The sequence below is a fragment of the Tenrec ecaudatus genome, chromosome 2 (assembly GCF_050624435.1).
Source record: "Tenrec ecaudatus isolate mTenEca1 chromosome 2, mTenEca1.hap1, whole genome shotgun sequence".
Lineage (NCBI taxonomy): Eukaryota > Metazoa > Chordata > Mammalia > Afrosoricida > Tenrecidae > Tenrec > Tenrec ecaudatus.
In genome coordinates this window covers 223,920,365-223,937,391 of record NC_134531.1, presented here as the reverse complement: position 1 = coordinate 223,937,391, position 17,027 = coordinate 223,920,365, and the positions used below count along the sequence as shown (strand labels likewise).

The 17,027-nt window shown below is 50.8% G+C and overlaps 1 protein-coding gene across 2 annotated transcripts in view; it reads left to right on the top strand.

Moving 5' to 3' along the window:
• Positions 1 to 1,186: 1,186 nt before the first annotated feature.
• Positions 1,187 to 17,027, top strand: part of HUNK (hormonally up-regulated Neu-associated kinase) — a 135,324-nt gene continuing 119,483 nt past the window's right edge. The window contains exon 1 of one of the 2 annotated variants that reach the window (XM_075542374.1): positions 1,187 to 1,456. In XM_075542374.1, the coding sequence (XP_075398489.1) occupies positions 1,187 to 1,456 (270 nt within the window). Of the gene's footprint in view, positions 1,457 to 14,714; positions 14,842 to 17,027 lie in introns of those variants that run through there. The other variant, XM_075542375.1, reaches the window with a different exon arrangement.

The following is a 17,027-nucleotide window of genomic DNA, read 5'->3' as shown; positions in this document are numbered from 1 at the left end:
TGAACACGGCCACAGCACGCACGGAACAAAAGCACCCAGGAGCTGCGCGCGCGAGCCCATCCATCTCACTACCTCATCCTGCAATCCCGGCCATCAGTTGAATGGAAACCAAAGATGTCAACGTACAAGCAGAGGCAGCAAACGCCCGGCTCCCTACGTTGCCGCTACTATTACTGTTGCCGCTGCTGCTATTCCACCCGAACAATCCCATCTACGTGAGAGCGGGGCAGACGCCCTGCCACCTCCCGACTCCCCACCCATCCGCGGCCCAGAAGGCCCTACTGTGTGCCAGGCTCTCGCCTGTGCACCGAAGCAGCCGGTCCACAGTCCACGGAGAGTCGAGCCCGCCTTCTCTCTCCCGCCCAGAGTGGGTGCGGCTGGCACAGGATTTCACTGCCCAGGCCCCGAATTCAGCAACCCCCCGCGGCCGCAGCGGCGCGACCCGGGCGGTTTGGGAGCGCGTGTGCCCGAGGCGGCGCGGGCTCCGCGGGCCGGGCGCTCAGGTGGCTCCCCCGCCCCAGGCCCTGCCCCTCCCACGAGGGTCGCGTTTGGCTGTGGCGCGCGGGGAAGGAGGGGCTACGAGGGATTTGAAAGTGCACAGGCTGCGGAGCGGAGCTCGCCTCTGTTCCCGCCGCCCGCCACCAGATTGAATTTCTGCAGCTTCAAACTGAACGGGGCTTTCTTCTGCTGCCTTCCAGAGGGCGCCTGCAGCCCTCCGCGGGGCGCACGGCTAGCCGCGAGCGAGCCCAGCCCGAGCTGCCAGACGGCGGCGGCCAGGGCAGCGGCTCCGAGGCGCGGGGACCCGGGACCGAGGCGCTGGACCGCCCCCCGCCGCCCCTGCGCCCCCCGCGCCCGGAGCGGGCGACAGTGCTTGCTCCGCCCGGACGCTGTCCGCTGTGGGGGTCCTGGTGTCCCGAGAGGGGCCCGCACGACCGTCTGTAGAGGAACTTCGGGCGAGCGAGCCCTCTGGGTCCCCGCCGCCCGGCTCGTCTGGCTCGGGAGCCGCCGCTATTGTCTGCGCGGCGCTCGGCGGCGCGGGGGACGCTCGGCGGCAGCGGGGCGCGGGGACTCCGGCCGGGCGGGGCCGGGCCCGGCGGCGGCGGCGGCGGGAGGAGCCCGGAGCCGGAGGAGGAGCCGCGGGCGCGCGAGCCGCCGAGTCCGGGGACGCGGGTCGCGGCCGAACGCGATGCCGGCGGCGGCGGGGGACGCGCTCCTGGGCGAGCCGGCGGCGCCGGGGGGCGGCGGCGGTGGCGGCGGCGGCGAGGACGCGGCGAGGCCCGCGGCGGCCTGCGAGGGAAGTTTCCTGCCCGCCTGGGTGAGCGGCGTGCCCCGCGAGCGGCTCCGCGACTTCCAGCACCACAAGCGCGTGGGCAACTACCTCATCGGCAGCAGGAAGCTGGGCGAGGGCTCCTTCGCCAAGGTGCGCGAGGGGCTGCACGTGCTGACCGGAGAGAAGGTGAGCCGCGCGGGCGCCCGCCCTGGGCCCGACGGTCTGGGGATGGGGTGGCCGCGGGCAGCCGGGGACCCTGCCCAGAGCGCTGCGCGGGGAGTCCGTGCGCCGCCCCCATCCCATGCTCCCGCCGCTCAGCTTGTCTACAGGCTCGAAAGAAGGGTCGAGCGAAATGCGCGCTCAGCCCCTTGTGGCTGGGCCTCCGGGCCCCTCCGGAGGGGCGATCGGGGGTCAGCTTCCTGAGGGGAGCGGTCGAGTGACCCGAGAAGCCGCCCCGCGAAACCTTTCTGCTCCTCCAAGGGCGCCGCCTGGCGGACACCAGCGCCGGGCTGGGGCTGGGGGTGGGGTGGGGGCTGTGCGCGCCTGGCCCTGGGGGCCCTGCATCCTTGCAGAGGCAAGCGGGAGGGCTGCATGGCTGGGGGGGTGTGGGGTTGCGGCTCTGGAGACGCTTGCAGGCAGACCCTCTAATTCTGGGGAGGGGGCTGTGGAGACGCTTGCAGCCAGACCCTCTAATTCTGTGTGTGTGTGTGTGGGGGGGGGGTCGCTCTGGAGACGCTTGCAGCTCTGGAGACTCTTGCAGGGAGACCCCTTGCCAGGACCCAGGAGGAAAAGGTGGAAGACAGCCTGGACTTAGGGGCGAGGGGAGAGGGGGGGAGAAAGTGCATCTTTGGCTTGCAGCAGGGGAAGTTCTTGGAGTGTTGAGAGGAGGGCTTTTACAAGTCCTCTCACATACCCATCCTCACTCTTTCTTCCCTCTGTCGACATCTACACACAGACGCCTCCCTCCACTCCTAATCATTTTCAGAAGTCTCCCCTCCAATCTCCGTCCTTCCCTTTTCTCCTCCATTCCCCCAACCTCCCCGGGCCCTTGGATCAGGGCTGCAAGAAAAGGCAGTACTTCTGACAAGGATACGCTCAGATTCCAGAGACTGGGAGATGCCCACCAAAGCGCAGACCCAGAGGGGCAACCCGGCTCAAGCCTCCTTAGAAGAGAGAGGATTAGCTACCTTTGCCAGGGTGTTGCAGGTCAATTGAAGGTGTGTGTAGCTTGGCTCTGTGAGAGGCAACTCAAGATAAAATGACTTACTTTGAGTTAAGCACTCAGGTGAGGGGTCACCCCCTAGGCTCTGGATCACACCCTAGGTTCTGAGTCACCTGCAGGCTGGCTAATACCCCAAGCTTGTGGGTCACCTTGGAATCAAGTCTCCTCTAGGAACTCAGTTGCTCTACTCAGGTGCGGCAGTAGTACCTGGGTAAGCAGCCAGAGAACCAAGCTTCCCCACCTGGGAACCTGGGCACCCCAGGCTGGGAGCATGGGACCTCTGTGCAGGGCTGAGCCGCCCGACAGGCCTGCCCGTTCCCAGCCTTATTCTACTTGCTTCCTTTCCACCCTAGCCTTTCTGCTTTGTCCTGGAGTCCCATGCATCTGAGAGCAAGCCTCAGGTGCCCTTTCACCTGTTCTCTATTCCTGCAGCTGCTGCCACAGGGGTGTGCAGGGTTCGAAGAGGTGTTTCCAAAGTGCCTCTCGCCAACGTTTTCACGTAGAAAGGGCGTGTTCTGCAAGAACTCCCTGGATTGAGTGACTCTTCCAACCAGGGGAGGAAGACAACCAAACCCCCAAACAAACCCCAACCCCCTCCAAACCTCATTCAGGTCTACAGGGAACAGATCAGACCTTTGGTTTGCAGTGGGCTGTTGAAGCACATCTCTTGATTCTATCCAGGGCGTCCAGATGCGGTGGGGCCAGCGTGCTAGCTAATTCCAATGAGCTCACTTGTGTTCCTGTGTAAATTCTGTTGGCCCGGGTGGTAGGAGTTTGTTTTCATTTGAAAGGTGTAGGACCTAGACTAGTCGTGTGTATTTCCTCTCTAAACTTAGCAGAAAGAGACGACGCTTTCTTCTGACAGCATAATGGTAAACATTTCAAGTGAATTCATCGCGCCTGCCAGGCTGCTCGGCTTCTCCTGGCACCGCTCCACTTTCTCTGTGTCTTGGGCCTCCGGCTTCTCACCAGCGCATTTTGGCTACGTAACGTAAGGCCGTTGGCCTTGACTGAACTGCCTGGGGATGTTCTCAGAGCTCAACCCCTATCCTTCTGTGAGTGATTCTGGAAATGTATACTAGGTGGGGGAGTCCCTGGGAGGTGCAAATAGTTCTAGCGTTCTCTAAGGAAGGTTGGTGGTTCCAGTCCGCCCAGAGGCACCACAGTTGGGGTGAGAGAGGGGAATTCTGATGGTCTCCTGAGAAGTCAGCCACTCAAAACCCCATGGATCATAGTTCAGCCCTGATGCACATGAGGTCGCTTTGAATTGGAATGAATTTAATGGCAATTGATTTGGTTTGATTTGGCACTGAGCCCACCGGGCATAATGGAGTGCAGGTTTATTCACCCAGATGGGGGCCAGAAGCGGACCCAGTACCCCTGTGTGAATAGATCCCTTCCCTTCCCATCTTGTCTTTGTTAACAACTGACATCAATAATCGGAAAAGGTATTAAGTGGATGTGCAATTCCTTCGCTGAACCAGTTGGTTTGAGCTAGTTAGGACTGGCGGTTCCAGTTAAGGCTGGTTGGTTTGATCTAGTTAAGGCTGGAGGAAGATGTAGGAGAGGGATATTTACTTAGAAAGAGCCGCTTGGGTTTTCTGGTCTGGGACTTTGGGTGGTGCCAATGGGTCACACATTCGGCTGCTGACAGAAAGGCAGGTGGTTTGAGTCTACCCAGAGGCACCGTGGAAGAAAAGCCAGGTGACCTACTTCTGAGAATTCAGCCATTGGAACCTCAAAGGAGCACAGCTCCATCTGGGTACACGTGGGGTCGCCACAAGTCAGAATCTACTTGATTATTCAAGGGAAACTGTTATTTTATCTAGTTTTTAAAATGTGCTCCTCTGCAGCCAGGGGAATCGGTGAGAATCAGCCCTCTGGGAACTGAGTAGCAGCCTCGTGAGAAGGGCTGGAGTTCAGCTCACTCAGTTAACGGCTCTAAAGAAACAATGGTGTCATTCACAGCACTTACTCCCCCCAATCCAGCGGCTTTAATGCTTAACTAATAGATTTGGATTTTAGCAGGTTGTAGAGATTAAAATGTTTTCTGTGCATGCCTTTGCCTGGGAAGGAAGGATCTGCTGAGTTAATGAGTCCCGGGTCCCCACCGCCTGCCCCCACTCTTGGTTGGAATTGCCTTCCTGAGGCCAATACAAAGGTCAAGGCAATCCCAGGTTAATTGCAACCTTACCTTCTTTTTAAAAGGTGAGCTATTTAGAGGGCCTGGGGCCTGGGGAAGGGTCCACCCCAGGAGCACATTTATCCTGGTGCTAGGGGAGACCTTGTCAAGGAAAGGTCTGGAGGATGGTGTGCAGTGTCCCCTGCAGCCGTGGAGGAGGGGGGCATATAAATCACCCAGGAAGGCCTCTGTCCCCCTCTATCATCTCCTCTCTTGGGATACCTACTTTTTGGATAATCCCCAAACCAAACTAGTTGTCGTTAGTGATTCTGACTCATGGCACAGTGAAAAAACAACAGCAGCACATAAAGACCCCGAAACCCACCGCCGTAGATGAGATTTGGTCCAACAGCATCCATATAGGGCTGTGGTTCTCAGCCTTCCTAATGCCGTGACCCTTTAATACAGTTCCTCATGTTGTGGTGACACCCCCAGCCATAAAATTATTTTTGTTACTATTTCATACCTGTAACTTTGCTACTGTTATGAATCATAATGTAACTATCTGGTATGCAGGATGTATTTTCATTGTTATGAATTGAATATAATTAAAGGATAGTGATGAATCACAAAAACAAAAATCAAAAACAATAACGTAATACCATGTGAAATATTTATTTCTAATAACAAATCATTGAAATTTTGTCTTGAAGCATGGTGTAGCATGGGTAACAGTCTTAATATAACAACAGTGAATTACATTGCGACATTTCACGACAGTATGGCTATGAAAAAGCCAACGTCTTGGTTCCTAAGACCATTGGAAATATGTGTTTTCTGATGGTCTTAGGCGACCCCTGTGAAAGCGTCGTTCGACCCCCAAAAGGGTTGTGACCCACCAGTTGAGAACCACTGCTCTACAGGTTTCCTATAACTCTTTACAGGCACAGCCCACCTCATCTTTCTGCAGGTGCCATGGTGCTTTGAACCACCAACCTTCTGGGTAGCAGCACAGTGCCCAACCCTCAGCTCCACCAGGGCTGCTTCTTCATGGCTGTGATTTCATGGCATGGAATAAGAAACTTTTTTTCATGGCAAAGGGGACTATTATGAAATTTGGGGGGAAATTAGTAAAACATAGTTGGAGACAAAGCTTGGTAGTGAGTGCTTAGGTCTGTCAAGGTATAGAGCTGGTTTGGTAGGCAGGATGCTGAAGCTTCCACCACCTCAGGACCTTCTGTAATTAAGCCACTCTGGGATGCAAATATGGATGCAAAAGATGATTGGTTAGGGTGTTTGAAGATCTTGTTCTAACCCTGGGTTAAAAAACGAGCCTGCTTGTCACCTTCCATTGGTGTTCTTTTAGGGCTAAAAGTACGGGTTTCCTGCTTAGTAAGTTGCCAGTGATCACGCTTCTCTCACGACAGTGCCAGCTACCTGGCGTGAAGGAGTTACTAAAAATATAGTTTACTATGTTGTGCAGTGCAGGAAATATGACTAATTTTAAAAGTGGCCTTTTGGCAGATCTGTTTTTAGAAAGTATTTCTGAGACAAACAGGTGCTAAATCCTGTGTTTCCAAGTGCTCGAAACGCGGGGGTAATAGCTCTGAGGAGCAAGCCATGCTTGGCAAAAGGGAAATTCCCATGACTCCTCAGCAGGGGCTGCTTGGCAAGGAGGAGGCGTTTGGCAAAAGCAACCTGCACCGAACGGCGTCGTTGTGTGTCAAGGCAGTGCCTGTCATGTTCAAGGTTCCATGCCGCTGTGAGTGGCAGGCACATTCTTTTGGAACTTCCTGGCCTGCCTGGTCCTTTTGAAGTACTTGTGAATGATGAAAATTGGCATGTAGGCCTTGCCTCTTGGTGCTCACCGAGGCTGAGGTTCCCCGGGACTTCAAAGGGTGCTTTGAGTTGGCACAACAGTGCAGAAGCATGCCCACAGAGAGGAGTACAACCCCACATTTTCTCTGCAGGTGCTGAATCACAGGCCACAAGGCTTGGTTTCCATATGTACCTGCTCTGTGGGACCCCAGAGTCCCACTCACTGCTGGCTGTTCCAGCACAGCAGTCCCACCCGGCTGTTCTCCCAGGCGGTGTGCCTTCTGGCAGCTAGATAACCCCTCTGCAGACCTGGGCAGTGACAGGACCACTCTATATGGAAAAGTGGATTGGGAGGGGAGTATTATTGACCTTGGTACACATAGCCTGTTCTTGATTATTCATGGTAACGGAGAGACTTGCTATCTTTGCTAATTGAAACCCATAGATAATCAATCTTCAAGCCTTATTTTTAGCCAACCCTTGAAACCTCTTCCTCCACTTGGGCCGGGCCTCTGGTCACTTCCAAGTGTTGGCCTGAATTGAATTTCACGCTGTCAGATGGGGGTGCGGCAGACACGGAAAACGACCTACAGAAAGAGGTGGAACCTGGGCCTGAAGAGGGCCCTGCAGACTTGGTGAACTCTTTCAAACCCCCCACCCCCCAAAAAACCTCCCCACCTACACACACACACACACACACACACACACACACATTAAGGTTGACTGGAGGTTTGAACAATTACCTAGAGGTGCCTCTGAAGAAAGGCCTGGCAAGCTGCTTCTGAAAAACCAGCCACTGCAAACCGCGTGGAATAGAGTTCTACTCTGACACATAGAGGCTCACCAGGAATTAGAATCAACTCAACAGCAACTGCTCTGTCTTGGTGTTTTGATGCCTGATTCAGAGACAGTTGTGCATTACTTCCTGGGGATAGATCCACCCTCTACCCCTGCCTCCCCCATCCTCAATCACTTGAGTTATGGGAAATGTTGAACGAGTTGTGGGAAACTGGATTCATGTCAACTGGAGCAAGATTTTTAGTTTTGAGGTGTGTGTGGGGGGGTGCATACTGGTGCTGCTTTGCTAAACTAAGCTTGTTAGGAACAAGACAGAGGGACAGAAAGACTGCCTGGGTCAGAACATCGCGTGGCATCCTTTGAAAACTCCTCTCCACCCTCACTGTTGTGACTAGGTTTGAAGTCACCGTGTGACTCAGCAGACCTGTCCTGCCTCAGGTTTCCTGCAGTGCCATCTTTATGGAAGCAGGTCGCCAGGCCTTATTTCTGCAGCACTCCTGTGTGGGTTCGAACTGATGCTCCACTGTTAACAATAGACTGCTTCACTGTTGTGCCCCGACAGCTCCTCCCCCGGCCCTTCTGGTTGTGACATTTCTCATAACTGTGTTCCTTCAGGAGTCTTGGGGCTGAGCATAGGTAATACAGACAGAGTTCAAAGGCACAGGTGTGTGGAGGGAGGGAGTGCAGAGAGCAGCTTCTGGCCGTGCTTCCAGCCATCTGGTTCAGAGCCCTCCCTGTAGAAGCAAGCCCATAGGTATACAAGCATGTGTACACATTTTAAATGTGTATCTATGTGGACTGGTCGATATATTACACTGCACCTGCTGTTCAGCGTCTTTTTCTTTTTTCCTCTCTGCAATATATCTTGAACATCTTTCCATAGAACTGCCACAGAACTGCCGGGTTCTTTTCCATCACTCTTGCACACGATCCCATTGGCTGGAGGTGCCATATTTATTTAGCCCTGCCTTGTTGATGGACGTCTGGGCGGGACGCCTTTTCTTATTGATCACAGCAGAGTTGCAGTCAACAGCCACGCCCATTTGGCAATTTCTGAGTGCTTTAGATGTATCTGAGGGATGCATCCCCAACCTTAGGCAGAGAGGACCCCCTGTTTTAACTGCCGACAAAGACGGCCTTTCTTTGTCGTCCCGGTCCATGCTCAGCGGTACAGTGCCCGCTTGTCTACTTCTTTGCCAGTAAGAAGTGTTCTCAAACATTTTTTTAATATTTTGCCTATCTAGTGGCTTAAACATGGGGTCTTGTTTTATTGACATTGCTGCTGTTGTGTAGATTGTTGCCCTTGAGGAGATACTGGGTAAGACACCTCAGACGGAAGCACTGTAGGTTCTGGTCCAACCTCACAATTGCTTTTCTGTTTGAGCTATTGTTGCAGCCACCATGACAATCCCGATCTTGTAAAGGGCCTTTTGCTGCCGCTCTGTTTACGAAGCATGGTGTCCTTCCCTGATTTGAAGTCCAAAGTATGTGAGACAAAGTCTTGCTATTCATGCTTCTAAGGAGTCTCTTGGATATATTTCTTCCAAGACAGGCTTTTGTTCTTCTGACAATCCATGATGCTCTCAGTGTCCTTGAAGTCCAGCTGCCGCAAGGCTTCAGCCTTCCCTATTCAAACTCCAGTTTTCACGTGCATCTGAGATGATGGAAGATAACCTGGCTTGGGTCAGGTGCACCTTGATCATCAAAGTGACGGCCCTGCCTCTTAGTCCTTTAACTGGACCGATTGGACAGCAGAGTGGCCCAGTCTCATTGCTCATTTGAGCTCGGGACTACTGCTTCTGTGAGGTGGGATTGTGGTTCTAAGTAAGATAAATCCTTGACAACGTCAATGTTTTCTGTTTACCGCTGTGTCAGTCTGGGTACATTAGAGAAACAAATCCACAGACACTCATATGCATAAGAGAGAGTGACATCAAGAAAACATCCCAAGCAAGTGCTGCCGAAGCCCACAAGTCCAGCATTAACCCATATGTTCGACACCAATCCACAAAGTCCTTCTCCATCGCACAAAACGCACGCAATGATGCCGACTGCAGGAGGAAAGCCGGATCAGTGAATGTGTAAGCATCTCAGCGCTGGCAGGGGTCTCCACATGGCTGCTCCAGCACCCAGGGCTGCACTGGGGTAGGTCCATGTGGCTTCTCTTCAGGGATGTCTTGCAGGAAGTGAGCCTTGCCAGCTGAAGCAGGGAACTGGCTAATACAGCTGCACCCTGGTCTGACCATCAGAAAGCAAGAGAGCCGAGAGCGAGGCTCGCCAAGCTGTTTATCCCTCTGTCCTTCAATTAGCGCCACATGTGTTTATCGGCCAGGTTGGCACAATAAACTTTAACTATCTCAACCGCAATATTGTTTATTGGTCCTTGTTATGAGGATTTTTATAGTCTCTTTTATTTACAAGCGTGTTCATCTGTCCAAGGACAGTCTACATTTCGTTTTGGTCTTTGATTCTTGAGTTGTGGGAGCAGTGTACATGTTAAGGAAACTGTGGTGCCATAGAGTTGGCTCAGACTCATAGCTACACCACAGTTGAACTGTCCCATGCGATGTCTGAGATTGTCATTTTTATGGGAACTGTTCACCGGACCTTTCTCTCACAGACCCTGTGGGTGGGTTCAAACCGCCGACCTTTTGGTTAGCAGCCAGGTGCTTTCACCATCGGCACCACCAGAGCTCCTTATGAAGGAGATCCGTGCTCTTTCCGAAATATGGCTCATCATTCCCTCACTCGTCCCTGCCCCTGTTTATTCTTTGCTTATGTTCGTGGCGGTTCTTGCCATTCTCAGCCACTCTTTCTCTCCCTGGGTTCTACTGACCATGGGTGAACGCTAGTGGATCACGAATGAGTGTGATATGTACGACCATATAGCTCCACAGTTTCCTGGAGTTCATGGCATCCGGCATATCCTCAAAGGAGTTATTTAACGCACACCCCTTCCCCCGGCTTGAAGAGACTGCTTTGTTGCCCTAATGGAAACTTAGATTAGTAGGCTGAGGTGTGTGTGTGTCACCTTGGTTGGATAGCGCCTGTGCTGACGGGGGAACGTTGCAGATGCACACTCAGCCCAGGTAGGATCCTTCTGTAATGCGCTGTTGATCTTGCACTTGGCACGGGTGCTTTCTGTCCTTGTGCTGCCATGCCCAGGTCACCGGGGAGAGACGCAATAAAGGGTGAGATGCATCTGAGAGTTTTCATTGGCTGGTTTTTGACTGATTTGAGTCAGCATTGATGGCAACACATTTTCTTTCTGATCCATCTTCATCTGGAAGCTCCCCCGAAACACATTCAACACGCGCTCCACCGACAGATGGGTGCGTTGGCTGGGAATTGAACCCTCGTCTCCTACACTGTAGGAGAGAACTCTTGTCCTTGAACTACCATTGCCTCTACACAGAGCAGTACCCACGGTGGTGGAGTTGATTCCAACTTTCAGCCCCCTCTATCCCTGGAGGACGGAACTGCTATTTAGGGGAGTGAGGCTGTGAATCTTTATGGGCACAGACTGCCTCATCTTTCTCCATTGGAGTGCTGATGACACCGAACACCTACCATTTGATTAATATTCTGAAGCTTAATCCGAAGTGACACCAAGGCTGCTTACTCAGCATCGGTATAACATGCACAAAGCCAGAAGGCCCGTATATGTAAAGGAGCAAAAAAGATGCCATGGGGAGCGGGGAGCGGGGAGGGAGGCTGAAAATGAGGAGCTGATACCAAGGGCTCAAGCAGAAAGCCAATGTTTTGAGAATGATGATGGCAACCTATGTACAAATGTGCTGGACACATGGATGGATGGATGGCTTGTGGTAAGAGTTGTATGAGCCCCCAATAAAATGATTTTTAAAACTGTGCCATTGGATCCCTTGAGGTATTCTTTGTGCCCGGACCCTGCATCCGTCTTGGCACTGGTACATCCGAGTCCTGAAGTTTGCAATCATGCTGTCTGCCTGGCCGCCCTCGATGTGATTGGCTGGGGTCCAGCAAGCCCTTTTAAAAACGTCCCTGCCCTGCCTCAAAGTGATTGACTGTTGGCTTTCCTCTAGGCCAGCAGTTCTTAACCTGTGGGTCGCGACCCCTTTGGGGGTCGAACGGCCCTTTCACAGGGGCCACCCAATTCATAATGGTAGCAAAATTACAGTTACGAAGTAGCAACGAAAATAATTTTATGGTTGGGGGGTTACCACAACATGAAGAACTGTGTTAAAGGGTCATGACATTAGGAAGGTTGAAAAACACTCTAAATGTTCTTTACCACTTGACCTCCTGCTTATATTTATCGTGTGTGTGTGTGTGGGGGGGGGCGCGGGTATATCTCTCCTTGGAGCTGTGAGCTCCACGAGGAAGGGATCTTTTTATTTTATGTATTTAATGTTGTAAAAATATGCATGCAACACATCATTCAACATGTTCACTTCAGTGACACTAAGGAGATCGGTGTCCTGTGCCCTGTTACCCATCAGTAGCAGCAGACACTGAATGCTCCTAAACCATGGCTCTCCTCCTCCTCCTCCTCTCTGCCAACTCTGGTAACCACGAGTGCTGGCCCCATCTCCTAGGAGCCACCCTGTCCTAAATAGCACAAAGAAGGGGTGCCCAACAGATAGTCTTTGAAAGAACCATTGTGCGTGCTTTGCATGCCCCTGAGTGACAGCGTGTCTGAAGTCGTCAAATGCTTCCAGCACCTCTCCTTTCTCGCTGCTTCTGGGGATACTTGTCTGACTGTAGTCTAGGTCGATGAGGTTTTCCAACTGATGAGGTTTGGGAACTCCCAGCCCCGGAGCAGCTGTGTTTCCGCAGGGCTTCTATTAGGAAATCAGGCAGGTATCAGAGTAACAGGTGACCACACACAGTCAGAACAATGTTCTTCAGTGCCGTGCGACTGCTAATGGACCCTGCGCTCTTTCCCGAGGAAACATACCAACACTAACAGATGGACGAAGTTGCTATTTGCAAACATATATATGCTTTTTGGACGTTTCCCATGGAGATATATGAAGGTTTGGATTCTGTCTGTGTGACTATAATTTTTATCACTCTCTGAAGCCAAATTCCTGCCAAAGCGCTTTTCCATCCTGCTGGCTTCTCGTGCCCATTTTCTGGGCCACTTGATTCATTCAGATCTCCTGCTTGGCACCACCTCTATCATTTTTAAAAACCCTCCAATGGAGTTCCTGCTGTTTTCCAGTCCATCCTGTGTCTTTTTGGCAAATTATCAGACCCTCTTCTCACCTTTGTTCAGACATTCATGTCCCGTGAGGCTCCTCTCTTGGCCACTACTTGCACTTTGATTTTTTATGTTTTTATACTAACACCAAGAACTAGGTTTATTAAGGTCATAGTTGGAAGGTCAATATATGAAAATTAACTACATTCCCAGACACTACAGTATTTCTGTGCACACAGAATATAACTTTTAATACTTGCACTTTGGACAACACGCCGAGGCTGGGTGACCCTCTCCCAGACCCCGGGTCAGATCCAGACCCGAGAGACTGAGCAGGAAGAAGATGTGGCAGCCCTCTGTCCCCCAGGGGTCTTGTTATCCCTGCTTAGGGGCAACGGGCTGAAATGCAGAATGCAGCTTTTCCTTGGTCCGCCTGGAGCAGAGCAGGGATCTCGTGACTTCCCGAGTATGCACATGCTTCCAAACAGGATGAGCACATCCCTCTTAGAAGCGATCCCAGGGGCTTCAACCAGTGTGAGGAGGCATGGAAATACTGGAGTTTCTCTGTCCGCTTGTTGAAGCTCCTTCATGCAACCAGAATGCTCCTTTCTAAGAACAAGAGTGGGCTTACTTTGGACAAGTCGTCAGGAAAGACAGACCAGCAGTTACAACAAGACATCGTGCTTGGTAAACAGGTCAGTGACAGTGAGGGAAACCGTCAAGTAGATGGAGTGACATAGTAGCTGCAACAGTGCCCACCGACACAACGACCACCATGAAGCTGGCCTGACGCTGCCCAACATTTCCTTCTGTGAGTCACGACTGACTTGATGGCACCAGGAACACCATGGTAAAGAAATGAGCGTGTGTTGTTTGCTTGGATGTCATGATGTTACGTATTCGTGGAGTAAAGCTTTGGGTGGTGAAACCGTGAGTGTGCGCATCTGTTCAGCAAACGGGTTTAGAGGTTCAAGTCTATCTTGAGGTGCCTCAGAAGAAAGGCCTGGCGATCTGGAAAAACGAGCTGTTGGTAACCCTCTGGGCACAGTTGTACTCTGACACACGTGGGGTCCTCGTGAGTGAGTTGCAGCTGACTAGACGGCAAGTGCTTTAAGTGTTGTTCTCAGAGAACAACAACAAGCTCACTGCCCTTGAGCTGATTCTGACTCCTCCGGACGGTGGTGGCAGGATAGACTTGCCCCTGTGGGTTTCCAAGGCTGTAACGTTTCTCAGGGATAGAACCATCTTTTTCCTGCAGAGTGGTCTGGTGGTTTTGAACTTCAGACCTTGCAGGTAGCAGACCAGTGTGTAACTAAGACACCACCAGGGCTAGGGGAATTAAAAACTCAAATTTAAACATATTTCAGAGATTCCTCTTTTTGACGTTTTAAACAGGACAAAGACAAGACAGACAAAAATGAACCATCTTATCATGAGGTGTCGACAGGAAGAGGTATCAGAAGTTCAAAAAACACCATCCAAACTGTTAGGAAGGGGACTGGATGTAGTGGAGACCCAAAGTCCACCAGCCAGACAATTGGACAGTCCCTCTCAGAGGGCCTCACGGAACGGACGATCAATCCAGGGTGCGGTGTGGCACTGATAAACCACATAACTATCCTCCAGTACTTTAAGATTTGCTTACTCTTAAGAGGTCTTTATGCGATATACCTCGTGGGCCATGTTAGATTTGCGTATGTTCATTTGTACATTTAAGATGGCTTGGAACATGGTAGTCAAGACAGATGACCCCTTAGAGACACTGATGCGGTCTTTGAAGGTATGAGAAGGTGGGGAGAGTAGGGGAGAAGGGGGGGAGGGAGTTGACAGAATTGGTGATTGTACAGCCCCACTTGATGGGATTGAACAGCAGAACTGTATTGGAAGGGAGGGATATTTCAGAATGAATAAGATGCCAATACAAATATTACTTGGAAAAAAAAAAAAGAACCATCATTACCCTCTCTGGCCGTCCCTGCCCTCCTGCTCCAGTTCCTTCAAAGAATCACAGACTCTGTGGCTCAACACAGTAGAACATTATCACACAGGCTCGGCATCTCCTCCAGCCAAGCATTTCTTTTCCAGTGGAAGTACGTTTCGAAGAACAGAGACAAGCCAGGCTGGGAGGTGCAGTGCAGAGAAATGTAGTCTTCTTTTCCAATTGCATGATAGCTATGGGCAGGAAGTCATGTGTGTTGGGGGAGGAGGAGGATCTTCTGATAAGTCTGAGGTCCATCCCTCACTTTCCCGTATTTGGTCAGGTCGGAAGTGTCCCGGAGCTCTCCTAGGTGATGGGAAACTAGTGGCGCCAGTGGGAGTGATTTTTCTTATGACAGTGAGCAACGAGGTTACTTTAGGTCATTGCTTTGTCCATCGGGCATGCTCAAGAGGGGAGAGCGGTCTCTAGACACAGGCTCGTGGAATTCGTAAGTTTTCCTACAGCTTTTCAGCTGAACGCTTCTTGACTATTCCTTGTTCTCAGGGGGTTTCTCTCCCCCCACCCCCTGTGGAATTTTCCAGTCTCCCTGTTTTGTCCTTAACAATTTGGAGGAGGGAGACCATCAGCATGAGGACATAGTGGTGACCAAAGGCTAGGTGGCTAATTATCCTACTGCCATCAAATTGATTCCAACTTTAGTGACCCTATATTGGGTTTCGTAGGCTGTAAATCTTTATAGGAGCAGATAAAACTCCTTGCCATTGAGTTGTTAATGCTAATCCATCACAACCCTCTAGGTCAGGGTCGAACTTCCCCCGTGAGTTTCTGAGACCCTAACCCTTTGCAGGAGTAGAAGGCCCCAACTTGTGCGTGTCAAATGTGCCGGGCCGAACAGGTCCCTAAGCTCTCTGAAGCTTCCTCGTTGAACTCTGCTCTTATAGGAGTGAACACAGATTATTAATTAAAAACCAAACCAAACACCCAGTGCCTTTGCCTGGCTTATTATTGCAGACTCCAGCTAGACCAGCTTTCCCAAGCTTTGCTTAGCCCCTATTTGGCTGCTCAGGGCCTTTGAGTAAGAGAAGCTAGGAAGCAAATGGAATGAGGAAGTGCCTGGGCTGAGACTAAGGCTTCAGGGAAAGTTGGCTGTGGAGCCTGCGATTTGAATATTCTAGCATTTTATCTAAATCCTGCTTGAGTGAAACCAAATGGATCAAGATAATGTTATCAATTATGCAGTCTGGTTTCTGGTTGGAATCTCAGCTGCACTGTGGGAGAAATCTAGCTTCCTCTGGGCAGTCTTCTTTTTCCAGGTTAAAAATTTAATTAGAAGAACCAACTCAGTTCTCAGTTGAACATTTCCATTGAATAATACTGATATGGAAAGAAAGCAAAACAAAACTTGGTTTGAAAACACCTTTCCAGGTTTGTGAAGTGCCCTTCCCACAGGATGGCATTTTATTCTATTAAAAACTAACATTTATGAGCAATAGTTGCAATTTCAAACCCAATTTGACGTGATGAGACTTGAATTTCTCTCAGGAGGGAATGTGCTCAATAGCTGTTGTACTCCTACCTAGCTCTTTACTCGAGATGATTTTTATTAGCTCATGAATGAGTTTTTTGTTTTTAAAACCACAGGGTGTGTGGAGTAATAAATCACTCCTGCTCAGTGATCAGACTTAGAATAATGTCTCCCTTCCAGCCTTCAGGGGGCTGAGCAGCGGCTTCTTCTGTTGTGTGTAGTGTCAGGTAGGATTGGTGTATGCTGGAATCAACTCATAAATAGGACCCCTCATCATAGTTCTTTAACCCAAACACCATTAACTATACACACCAATAATGTAAATAACGATTTCCTATGATTATCTATTATACATATTTTAATTATTATTTACAGTTCAAAACCACCAGCCACTCCTTGGGAGAAACCCAGGCTTTCTAGTCTCGTAAAGAGTTACAGTCTTGGAAATCCACAGAGGCAGTTCTACCCTGTCCTGTAGGGTCATTATGAGTGGCCCCGAGTTTGGTTTGGTTCGGTTTTATAGATATAATTATCATCATATATGTAATGTATGTGTACATATGTGAGTGTATGTGTATAGCTAAGTGTTTGTGACTAAGTAGATGGCATATTAAACCAGTTGCCTTATAGGACACTACAGTATCTGTGGTTTTGAACACAGCCAAAGAAATCCTGGGCTAATATTGGGTAATTGCCGGTGTTAGTCCGGGTAGACTAGAGACACAAATTCAGGGAGACTCATCTGTATATAAGAAAGAGGTTTAATGCAAGAGCAACTGAATATTGAGAAAACATCCTAGCCCAGTCCAGATCAAGTTCATAAGTCCAATATTAGTCCATATGTCCCATACCAATCTATACAGTCTTTTTCAGACTCACAAAACACATACAATGATGGCAAATACAGGAAGATCACAGGCCAGTGGGTGGGGAGTCTTGCGGATCCAGTGCCGTTGTAAGCATCTCAGCGCTGGCAGGGGTCTCTATATGGATTTTCCGGCTCCAGAGGTCTGGTTGCATCAGCGTAGGTCCATGTGGCTTCTCCAGCTCCCAGGACATAGCGCTATGTGTCTTGTTTGTAGAGCGTCTGTCAGGGAGTGAGCAGAGTCTCCTGCCCCAAAGGAGGAATTACAGCAATTCCCAGAATC